The 13,056-nt window shown below is 37.1% G+C and overlaps 1 protein-coding gene across 1 annotated transcript in view; it reads left to right on the top strand.

Moving 5' to 3' along the window:
* Positions 1-13,056, top strand: part of LOC107741990 (zinc finger protein GLI2-like) — a 104,322-nt gene that overhangs the window by 49,101 nt on the left and 42,165 nt on the right. The window contains exon 4 of the mRNA XM_016554824.1: positions 9,615-9,720. Coding sequence (XP_016410310.1) covers positions 9,615-9,720 — 106 coding nt within the window. The remainder of the gene's footprint in view (positions 1-9,614; positions 9,721-13,056) is intronic.

Below are 13,056 nucleotides of genomic sequence, written 5' to 3'. Positions count from 1 at the left end.
TGGGGGGGGGGGGGGGGGAGTATATTTTTTGTTAAAAGTGTTAGTATTGTAATTTTAAAGTTGTATAATAATAATAATAATAATATTATCATTTGTATTAGTCTTTTTTTAAATAATGCAATAGTAAAATGTGTAAAATGTGTTCCTTTGTTTAATTAATTTACTAATAATAATAATAATAATAATAATAATAATGTTATTATTATTTTAAAGTCATATATTTTTTTTTTTCTTTTTTCTTTTTTTCCTGAATTTTGTAACCCTTAGCCATAATATCAAGGAAACCCATTCTTTCATAATAACTTGTTTTTTATTATTATTATTATTTACAGCCATATGAATTATTAACGGAACTAAGAAATATTGAAAGGACAATCCGTCTTCTAACTGTTTTGGAGTAATGTTGGACACCAAACCTGCTTTAAAGTCGACATGATAAAACTTATTATTATATGACGCAATTAAAAGGTGTTTGAATGCACTTTCATGTTGACTTTAGGTGAAGTAAAGCACTGTTTGAGAGTCTACCCGTGACCCCGCAAAACACAATGGATGGTTTCAGGTGCGATTGTGCTCTTCTTCTAAATGAGCCGCGTCCTTGTTTAATTTACAGATGCGCTCGAGGAGTAATTCGTGCCTTCAGCTGCAGCTCTGGGCCAGCTGTTATCCCCCTCGCCCCCTTGGAGGGGTTTCGCCGGGCTAATATGAATGTAAGAAACCACGCACGCTGACGGCGCCCGCAGAAACGCCACTTTAATGCATCGCATTTTAATTATCGCCCTTATTCATTCGCCATCAGCGCTTCTGCTCGCTCCGTCTCTCCGACAGGGCTCTTTTTATCATAGCACCAGTCTTAAAGATAATAAACTTCAGCTTTAGGGTAATTACTTAATCTGGACAAACCTGTGTGTTAAGCAGCACTATTACGAGCAGAGGTGATAAATCAGGGGCTTGAGGTGGCGGGCCGATCACGACGGCCTATAATCAGTCTTACAGACTCTTGTGGTCTTAAGTACCTAGATTACACAAACAGCATGCTAACAACACACATCTTGCGCTCTGTTTGTCCTTCTGGTCTACCTCCAGCATGCTGGGCTTACTAGAAACTTAAGTAACAATTTGAAGTGATGCATTTCCTCGGCCTAAAGTTTCCTGTTGAAAAAAAAAATGCTTAAACCAGACTAAGATATTTTGCAGATGGTTTAGTTTGCCGTGTGCACAAAACCCCTCTAAAACCATCAAACCAGACCAGCCTGACCAGTGGAACCAGATTGGACCAGTAAGCCACCTTAGGCCGTTTAAGCTACTTAAGAAGGGTTAACTCTCTGGTTATGTTTTATTTTCATATGTAACTAATTGCACACAACCAAATACTCCTAATTGCCATTCAGAATCGAACTGAGAGTGACTATTGAACTCCAGTTCAATTCCTGAATTTGAACTGAGGTAGCAAACAGGATGAAGAATTGTAATTCGTATTTGAATGTAAGGAAGTGGAATTAAAATTAACTGATACTCAAAGAATATGGATGGATGGATGGATGGATGGAATGACAAATAGCTAGAATAATGGATGGATGGATGCCACAATAGACAGAACAACAGATGGATGGATGGATGGATGGATGGAATGATGAATGGATAGATGGATGGATAGATGCATAGAACAATGGATGGGTAGAACGACAGATAGATAGAACGAAGGATGGATGGAAGGATGGAGTAATGGAATGGATGGATGGATGGATGGATGGATGGGTAGAATGATGGACGGATGGATTGATGGAACGATGGATGGATGGATGGATGGATGGATGGATAGAACAACAGATTGATAGAACAATGGATGGATGGATAGAATGACAAATAGATTGAACAACGGATGGATGGATGGGTAGAACAACAGATAGATAGAACGAAGGATGCATGGAAGGATGGAGTAATGGAAAGGATGGAAGGATGGATGTATAGATAGAATGATAGATGGATGTATAGATGGATGGATAGATTAATAGAAGAATAGATAGGTAGAACAACAGATAGATAGAACGAAGGATGGATGGATGGATAGAACAACAGAATAATAGAATGACGGACGGATGGATGGATAGATAGAACGATGGATGGATGGATGGAGTAATGGAAAGTGTGGGTGGATGGATAGAGGATGTAAAGGATGGATGGATGGATGGATGGATGGAACAATAGATAGAATGATGGATAAATAAATGGAGTAATGGAAAGGATGGATGGAACAACAGATAGATAGATAGATTGCACAGACTTGTATTTCAGATACCCATTGTTAGCAGGTCACATCCCAGAATGCACTGGGTCTGCTGGTGTGTAGTGGTTGGCATGGCAATGTTTAGTTAGGCCTGAGGCCAGCTTATTCTACAGGAATTTCCTGTCTAATTTCCCCTCCTGATTCTGTGAGTAATGCCCAAAGCTTTTTAATTGCGCTGCAAAGACCCCGGCCACTCAAAGGGCCATTATTGTTGCTGAGTACTTCCTGTAAAATGAAACCATTTACCCCTTTAGATCCTTGGATTAGGGTACAACAAAGACGAGAGGGGTTGTGCTTGTTTGGCCCGAATATTCAAAGCCGAATGACATCAGAAAGAGCTGTTTAGAGTTAAGAGGGACCATGTTTATCTGATCGAGAGCCTCCTGCGATTCACATACTTTTAAGAACTCTGAAGAACCTTTAACATCCATGGAACCTTTCCCTTCCACAGAAGTGGAAAATGGTTCTTTAGATTATTACAGTGTTCTTTTAAGAACTGTTTACTGGAAGGTTCTTTGGGGAACCAAAAATGGTTCTTCTATACTCCTAAAAGTCTGCGTGAACCGGAAGTTGCTGCCCACTTTATTTCAGTATGGTGACGTATTTCCAACTGAGACGAAATATTGAATATTGAATAATCTCTCATTCCCTGCAAACTAACGGTTGGAGGGGCGTGGTTAAGCATATTCTGGCCAAGCCATCAAACTGATGTCATCAGAGAAGGAATGCCATTCCAGAGCGGAAGTAAATGATCAGAATTTGATTAAAGATTACAGAGACAAACATTTTTTTCAGTGGATTAACTTGCACAGATTAATTGTTCACTTTAAGACTAGCAATGTGTGCTAACAAAATAAATATTGTAAATTTAGATTTCATGCAGACTTTAAAAATAAAGGTTCTTTATTGGCATAGATGGTTCCATTAGGAACCTTTAATATCCATGAAACCTTTCCATTCCACAAAAGTGGAAAAAAGGTTCTTTAGATTATTAAAATGTTCTTCATACTAAAAAAAAGTGGTTCTTTTAAGAACTGTTTACTTGGAAGGTTCTTTGAGAAACCAAAAGTGGTTCTTCTACACTCTTAAAATGAAGGTTCTTTATTTGCATTGATGGTTCCATCAACAACCTTTTAGCATCCATGTAACCTTTCCATTCTACAAAAGGTTCCTTATTGAGAAAAAGCGATAGTTAAGTTTGTTCAAAACCTCTATGAGTTTCCATCTTCTGTTGAAGACAAAAGAAGATATTTTGAAGAATGTTGGTAACACAACAGTTGCTGGTAGCTATTGACTTCCGTAGTATTTTTTTTTTCTCCATACTATGGAAGTCAGTGGCTACCATCAACTGTCTGGTTACCAACCTTTCTCAAAATATTTACTTTATGTTCAACAGCTGAGAGAAATTAATCTTCACACTAAGAAAAAAGTGGTTATTTTAAGAATTGTGTACTGGAAGGTTCTTTGGGGGAAATGGAGGTTCTTTATTGGCATTGATGGTTCCATCAAGAACCTTTTACTTCCATTGAACCATTCCATTCCACAAAAGGTTCTTTACAGTGAAAAAGGTTTTTAAAATGTTCTTCACACCAAGAAAAGTGGTTCCTTAAAGAATTGCATAGTGGAAGGTTCTTTGGGCAACCAAAAATGGTTCTTCTACACTCTTAAGAATGAAGGTTCTTTATTGGAATTTATGGTTCCATCAAGAACCTTTAGCATCCATGAAAACTTTCCATTCCACAAAATGTTCTTTATAGAGAAAAAAATGATAGTTCACCCAAAAATAAAAATTCTGTTGTCATTTACTCATCTTCATGTTGTTTCAAACCTCTACAAGTTTCCATCCTCTGTTGAACACAAAAGAAGATACTTTGAAGAATGTTGGTAACACAACAGTTTCTGGTAGCCATTGACTTCAATAGTATTTTCTTCCCTACTATGGAAGTCAATGGCTACCAACATTTCTCAAAATATCTTCTTTTTTGTTCAAAAGCGAGAAATTCATCTTCAGACTAAGAAAAAATGGTTATTTTAAGAACTATTCACTAGAAGGTTCTTTGAGGACCCCAATATGTTTTGTGTGTGTGTGTGTGTGTGTGTGTGTGTTTAGAAGCTCCATTTCTTCGTGTTCGAACGAAAAAGATCCCAGTGAGAAGCGGCCAGGTTAAGAAGTGCATGAGAAAGTCATCTGCTCTGGAGCAGCACGCAGCCCGACACAGAAAAAGTGCGGCACCCCTCTGCGCCGTTCGCCCAGATGTGAAAACAAATGTTATCACCTAAAGACTAATAGATGCGAGGGGCTTCACGGAAACTCTGCAGCCGTGCCGAAGCCCTGGGGGATAGAGCTCAGAGAAACTGGTAAACGCGCCTCTTGAACTCTCCAGAGCGATCCTCTTTTGTTCTTCCCGTTGCGGGGGAACAATGGAGCTGTCGGCATGATCGAATAATCCTGCCCGCTCCTCCGGTGACGGGGGCCCGGACGTCAGCGGCCCCCGAGCCTCTACAGAACGGGGTGGGTGTTTGTGCTGACATGAAAAATGCGACGGCTGGAAATAACAGTGGTAATGTGGATAATTGAGGGCAGGCACAGATGAATGAGGCTGCGGGGTAACGTGTCGTTTTAATGACAGGGACCGAGGCCGGTTCGCGTTCTCTGCTGTCTCATTTCGGTCGGGAGTGTTTACGGAGCCACAAACGTTTGGGTTTAAGTTGTGTATTTTTCATGCTTCCAATTACCCTAGTTTGTGTCTTTCCCCTGTTTTATTTTTGCATCTCCTCCTCCTCCAAAGTCGTGATTAAAGCGCAAAGTCGGCCTTAACCGGACCCGCGTGATTAGGATTCATGCGGTGGTCCGTGACTTCAGCGCGGGAGAATTCCTGCAGCGGCTCCGTCATGTTCCGCTGACCCACTTCACTCCTTCTCTTTGTCCTCGACCTCTCTTCCCATCGGCCCCTGCAATAATTCACCCGCTGCATTAGTAATGGCGCATTAACTGTGGCCGGGTGCTGAATGCAGCCTCCTCGCAGCATTTACAGGCCATCTCGGGCAGAGTTTCTCCCCCTAGTAAAACATAAATATACTTAAATGTATTTGAAATACATTTATTTCATGCTAAGTATGCTACAAATACATTTTATATTTATTTACTTAATAAAATGTCCTGCAATTGTACTTTTAGTGTACTAAACTGGTAAACATAAAGTCTGCTAAATTGGAACAATTAGTTTTACACTTAATGCACTTTAATTGTGCGGATGTAGTGCTGAAGTACAATTAAAGATATACTTAGTATATTTGATTGTGCTAAAGTGGAACTATTGCAAGTATACTTCAGGTACACTTTAAATATTTTGCATTTTAAGTCTGATATTATTCAAAGATCATACAATCCTCATCAAAAGTGGCATTAAAACACATTTTAGACTTAATATTAAGAAAAGTTAATTGTGCACAAGTAATATGCCAAGTAAAGTTTAAGTAAGTGTCGAGTTATCTGTCAGTAAATATGTTAATAGATTTGAACCATACTTAGTATGAAATAAATGCATTTTAAATATATGAGTTTTGTACTAGAGCCATTCCTCTGCTATCTACATTCTTAAAAATAAAGGTTCCAAAAGGGGGTTTTCACAGCGATGACAGAAGAACCAGTTTTAGTTCCCCTTTAGTTCTTAAAAGAACCATTTTTTCTTAGTGTGAAGTACATTTTAATAATCTAAAGAACCTTTTTCCACTGTAAAGACCCTAGTAAAAAAGTAATATATTTAGTATAGTATAGTTCAAATCTATTAACATATTTACTGACAGATAACTCGAGACTTACTGATATAAAAATTATAATTAAACTTTACTTGGCATACTACTTGTGCACTATGCACTTTTCTTAATATCAAGTCTAAAATGTGTTTTAATGTCACTTTTGATGAGGATTGTATGATCTTTGAATAATATCGGACTTGAAATGCAAAATATTTAAAGTGTACCTGAAGTATACTTGCAATAGTTGCAATAGTATATCTTTAATTGTACTTTAGCACTACTTCTGCATTAAGTACAAAATTAGTTGTTCCAATTTAGCAGACTTTAAGTATTCCAGTTGAGTTTAGTATACTAAAAGTACAATTGTAGGACATTTTATTAAGAACATAAATATAAAAATGTATTTGTGGTATACTTAACATGAAATAAATGTATTTCAGATATATTTTTGTATATTTATTTTTCACTAGGGGAACCTTTTGTGGAATGAAAAGGTTCCATAGATGGTAAAGGTTCTTTGTGGAACCATTGATGCCAATAAAGAACCTTTATTTTTAAGAGTGTAAAGGTCGGGCCGGAGTTTTGTGCTCCAGTTGCATGTTTTAGACTGCTGTTGTGCTTTCGACAGCTGTGTGGCATTACTGTTGTGCATGTCAGGTGTGTTTTTATGGTGTTTTCATCAATTAAAGGCAACCTGAGGCATTTTCCATGACAAATACTATAAAGGGAGCACATGACTCTAGCTAGTCACGCAGCTGATTTGATTGTGCTAAAAACATGCAGAATACGCAGACTGTACAAGTAAAGATCGCTTAGAATCACGTCTGATTTACTGAATTTAAGCACAAGCACTTAGATCTCAGCGTTTCAGTGTCTCCTTTGTTAAATTTGTGATTCTGCAGACAAACTTTAAGATAAACAGAACAAAACAGGCTTGAGTTTAATCAAACAAACTAATCTTGAGGGCGACTTTAAGCGGTAGATCACCTGAAAATGAAAACTCTGTCATGTAATTACCTTTGTGCTGTTTTTTTCTTCTGTAGATCACAAAATGAGATGTTTAGCAGAATGCTCGGGCTGTTAGGCTCTAAAACTGATTAAAAACACCGTAAAAGTGGGAAAACATTTTTTTTGTTTTTTTAATGAGGATTTTGTCATTATTGACTGAAAAATCTTGGTGAATCAAGGTGAATTTTCCTTTTAAGTTTCCATCTTCTGTTTAACACAAAAGAAGATATTTTGAGGAATGTTGCTGGTTTCCAAACAGTTGGTGGTAGCCATTGACTTCCATAGTATTTTTTCCCCCTATGGTCTTGTTACCAACATTCCTCAAAATATCTTTTATCTTTTATGAAAGAAATTCATACAGGTTTGGAACAACTTAAGGGTGAGTAAATGATGACAAAATGTTCATTTTGAGGTGAACTATCCCTTTAAGGTCCAAAACGGATTAAAAACACCATAAAAGTATCATAATCCTCCCTTCCGACAACATTCTGCAAAACGTCTCCATTTGTGTTCTGTTGAAGGTTTGTAACAACATCAAGGTGAATAAACGACTTCAGTTTAGTATTTTTGGTGCGCTATCCCTTTAAGTTTTACATTATGTAAATGTGAAGTGAAAGAGAGAGACAGGAAAAGCAGCGGGTCATTTCCTGTCCTTTGGGATGCTCTTGTCTGCCATTCTGAAGGGTATGAACAAATTGACAGAGAAGCAGAGCGAGCGAGAGTGTGAGAGACTGCTGACTCACACTGCTTCTGTTGAGTGTGTGAATCCTCTGGAGGAGCTGCTGAGAACCCCAGGTGTGGATAATGACCCGTGACCCCTGACCTTCACGGGTCACCCCTCACCCTCCCACTGCTGCCGCCCTAAAGAATGTTAATACAGTCCAGAGATCAGCTGATTCACTTACCCTCCTCTCATTCCTGCTAAGTCAAGCATTACTAGTACTAGTGCTCATTGTTAGTGTTAGTTTGCTCATAGAAACACCGGTCAGAACACATTAGTAACCAGAGCTGGGTAGATTACTTACAAATTGTAGTCCATAACTGATTAGATGACATGATGAAAACTGTAGTTAGTAAAATTTTTAGGTAATGTAATCCGACTACTTTTTAGATTACCTTTTTTTTTATCTAACTTGTTTTAAACTTACCATTAATCGTACCATATTGATATAAAAAACAAATATATTCCATTTTTTTGCTATCAACATCATTAAATGCATTAAACCATACATCAGCAGTGTTTAGTAACTTGCATAATTATGTGTTTCGTGCATGGTTTGATTGCTCAAGAGGTGTTTTTTTCACCCAAATTCAGAAGCATGGTTTGCAAATTTGTTTACATGACAATTCTATGTTGTGAATACAGTCAAAGCTAAATGGTATGACACACAGTAGGAGTTTTAGAAAGGAAAATTGAAAAAAGAAGAATACGCAGTAATCAGTAAATTATGAATGATTTACTTTGTGCTAATTATGTAATCCATAAAAAGTAACTGTAATCTGATTATGAGCATTATAAAATGTAATCCGATTATGTAATCCAAATTACATGTAATCAGTTACTACCCAGCTCTGTTAGCAACAGAGCTCTTTTTTTCTTTCTTTTTTTAATAGAAAATGTGAAAACCTAGAGAACAGGAAAGCTTTTAAATCTGCTTTGATTTCGACCCGTTTCTTTTTTATCCGTTTATTTTCACAGGGCATGAAAAGATAGAAGGAGCTCCAGGAGCGAAAGACTAATTAGAAGGGAAAGCTAGTTAAGACTTTACCACTGCAAACAGCTCTTTGCATATGGCAAAGAAACCGTCAAATGTGGTTTCCCGTTATCATAACTGCTAATGAAGCTCTGTTAGCCTTTAACGGGACATCCCAGACCAACAGAGGCTTTATTACAGCAAAGTGCTGATTCTGATTCTCTTCGGGCTCAAATAAAATGATCCAGCCAAAGGAGTTATGATGAAAAGGAACGTCAGCCAACATATACGGCAGACTGTAAAACGCTGAGGCAATGGGCAACAGCTTTTAGTCAAAAAACTCTCTCTCATTAGTTAGAGGTTTGATTTCAAAGGCCTGACCTCCTCTGATTTCACGTCGCCCTGGCACCTTCATTTTGGACTCGTTTCGGGGCCAGGAAAGTGTCGGGGATGCGGTCGGATCAGTGTCGCTTCAGTAGGGAGATGCTCCGGTTGGCACGGCCCAGCATGAGGCAACGATGCCGGGCCGAGGAATATTCTCTCCCTGCGCTGTCAGCCCCAGTTTGTGTCCCGGATGGGTTTTTCCTTCACAACGTCCATCATCTGTACGAGTTCAAAGAGCGTCTAGCTGCAGGTCTTTGTCAAAAGCCCAGTTGGATATCTTTTATGTTGGGGATGTTGGATTTCTTAGGATACTTTGATTATTTATTTATTCCTCCACTCTTGTGTGATAGTGCCAATATTTTACACAAAACTGCTCAGCGCGCTCTGAAATTCATGTTACTTTATTGTAGCGCTGTTGCCTTTGAAATTTCTTTTTTGAAAGTCTTGGTTTTTTCTCAACTCTCTCTCTGTTTCTCTCTCAGGCCCTCATCACATCTTCCCGACTTTCCATTCTCCGATCCCCATCGACGTGCGTCACCACGAGGGGAGATACCACTACGAGCCCCATGCGCTCCACGCTCTGCACGGGTGAGCCTGCAGCAACTGTCCGTTTCTGACTCTGGTTCTCAGCGTTTGTGAATATAAATAACCTCTGCGCTTGCAAATAAAGTGTCTGCTTTGTTTATCCCTGCGGTCAGAATGCACGCAGACATGCAACATTCAAATGCGGTGTAATCAGGTGATCCCGAAATGACCGGCGCATGCTTTTGATGCTTCATAAAAAGCATATGACTGAAATGGACGTCCAGATTTAAAACGATAACTGAGCTACGTCATTCGGTTCTTGGTTTAACCATTTAGAAAACATATAAACTCTTGCCTTGTTTCTGTGCCAGATGCAAAACTCAAGGCCGGGTAAATCTCAAATCCAGGAAAGAGATTAGTGTAGTTCATTGGATCAAACGTCTGGAGAGGAGAATATAAACTTTTCTTCTCTCATCTTCGTCTGGTTTAATTCTTTGAATTACCTTTAAGGCATTGAGCAGATACTCTTTCCAGTGCAACTTAGTTCCTAAGTTTTTGTGTGGGACTCTCGTGTCTTCGTGTTTGGTGTGTACTTCAGAAAGTTACCTTAGAGGAAAGTAGTATACAATGATTATGCAGTTTTATTGCTCACAGTTTGCGCTTTCATATCTCAGGACACTGTTTATTAAGTTGTTAGCTTTAAGTATCAATTTTGTCTCAGATGTTTCTCCTCAATGAGACAACCACTGATATAAATTATATGCACAATCCTATAAAATTAGCGTGTTGATAGAACCTAGAATTTCATTTGAGTTCATATTGAGATTTCTTACTTTTGATTGCAGATTTTGGTAGAAAACGCTGAGCACATTTGAGAATTTAATGAGAAATGATTGAGTTCATATTGAGATTTCTTACTTTTGATTGCAGATTTTGGTAGAAAACGCTGAGCACATTTGAGAATTTAATGAGAAATGATTGAGTTCATATTGAGATTTCTTACTTTTGATTGCAGATTTTGGTAGAAAACGCTGAGCACATTTGAGAATTTAATGAGAAATGATTGAGTTCATATTGAGATTTCTTACTTTTGTTTGCAGAATTTGGAAGAAAACGCTGAGCACATTTGAGAATTTAATGAGAAATGATTGAGTTCATATTGAGATTTCTTCCTTTTGATTGCAGATTTTGGTAGAAAACGCTGAGCACATTTGAGAATTTAATGAGAAATGATTGAGTTCATATTGAGATTTCTTCCTTTTGATTGCAGATTTTGGTAGAAAACGCTGAGCACATTTGAGAATTTAATGAGAAATGATTGAGTTCATATTGAGATTTCTTCCTTTTGATTGCAGATTTTGGTAGAAAACGCTGAGCACATTTGAGAATGTAATTAGAAATAATTGAGTTCATATTGAGATTTCTTACTTTTGTTTGCAGATTTTGGAAGAAAACGCTGAGCACATTTGAGAATTTAATGAGAAATTATTGAGTTCATAACGAGATCTCTTATTATGTTCACAGTGAGCATTAATTTAGTCAATTTTGTGTTTCAAATGATTAAGTTCATGTGGAGATTTCTGACTCATAACCAGACTTTGGTAGAAAACGCTGAGCACTTTTAAGAATTTGGTCAGAAATAATTGAGTCCATATTGAGATTTCTGACTTTTGATTGCAGATTTTGGTAGAATTTGATGAGAAATGTTTGAGCTCATGTTGAGATCACTGACTTATAAATAGACTTTAGTACAAAATGCTGTGCTCATTTGAGAATTTCATGAGAAATTATTGAGCTGATATTGAGATCTCTGACTGAGATCTCTTCTGAAACTAGTGGAGACGTGAGATGACAAAGGAGAAATGTGAGAATCAGGACACTTCATTGTGTTTATAGTTTTGTTTTGCTAATGTTTCAATTTTGTCTCAGTTGTTTCTCCACAAATTCCTTAAAGAGAACCATTGATTGAAATTATGTGCTCAATCCTATAAAATTAGCTTGTTGATAGAAGCTTAGATCATTTGATCTTGGGAGAATTGGATGAGAAATGTTTGAGCTCATTTTGAGATCTTTGACTTTTAAACAAACTTTGGTAGAAAATGCTGAGCATATTGGAGAATTTGATGAGAAATGATTGAGTTCGTGTTGAGATCTCTGCATTTGAATGCAGACTTTGGTGTCTTGAAAAATCTGAGCACATTGTTGAGATCTCTTCTGAAACTCTAGAAGAGGTACATGTGAGATTAGTGGGTAGAAATGTGAGAATCAGGACACTCCATTGAGACCTAATTGACAAATTACAATGAAAAACCTATGAAATTAGCATGTACATAGCCGTTTAGATCATTTGTTCTTCTGAGTATTTGATGAAAAATTATTGAGTTCATATTGAGATCTCTAACTTTTGATTGAAGACTTTGATGGAAAAAGCCGAGCACATTGCTGGGATCTCTTCTGAAACTCTAGAAGAGACACATGTGAGATTACAAGGAGAAACGAGAAAAATGGGACATTTAATTGAGTTTTCAGCTTAACTTTATCTCTTTTGTTTCTCCTCAAATTCTTAAACAAGACAACCCTTGATATAAATTACATGTATGAACCTATAAAATTATAAAGCACATGGATAACAGCTAAGATCATTTGATCTTGATGAAAACATGATGAGAAATAATTGAGTTCATAATGAGATCTCTTATTATGTTCATAGTGAGTATCAATTTTGTCTCCAGTGTTCGAAATAATTGAGTTCATATTGAGATTTCTGACTTTTGATTGCAGATTTTGGTAGAAAATGCTGAGCACATTTCAGAATTTAATGAGAAATTATTGAGTTCATATTGAGATTTCTTACATTTGCAGATTTTGGTAGATAACACTGAGCACATTTCAGAATTTAATTAGAAATAATTGAGATCATATTGAGATTTCTGACTTTTGATTGCAGATTTTGGTAGAAAACGCTGAGCATATTTGAGAATTTATTTGAGTTCATATTGAGATCTCTGACTTTTTATTGCAGATTTTGGTAGAAAACGCTGAGCACATTTGAGAATTTAATGAGAAATGATTGAGTTCATATTGAGATTTCTGACTTTTTATTGCAGATTTTGGTAGAAAACACTGAGCACATTTGAGAATTTAATGAGAAATAATTGAGTTCATATTGAGATTTCTGACTTTTGATTGCAGATTTTGGTAGAAAACACTGAGCACATTTGAGAATTTAATGAGAAATAATTGAGTTCATATTGAGATTTCTGACTTTTGATTGCAGATTTTGGTAGAAAACACTGAGCACATTTGAGAATTTAATTTGAGTTCATATTGAGATCTCTGACTTTTGATTGCAGATTTTGGTAGAAAATGCTGAGCACATTTGAGAATTTAATGAGAAAT

This window comes from Sinocyclocheilus rhinocerous, unplaced genomic scaffold (genome assembly GCF_001515625.1).
Source record: "Sinocyclocheilus rhinocerous isolate Xijiao unplaced genomic scaffold, SAMN03320098_v1.1 scaffold586, whole genome shotgun sequence".
Classification (NCBI taxonomy): Eukaryota; Metazoa; Chordata; class Actinopteri; order Cypriniformes; family Cyprinidae; genus Sinocyclocheilus; species Sinocyclocheilus rhinocerous.
This window is presented reverse-complemented; position numbering and strand designations above follow the sequence as displayed.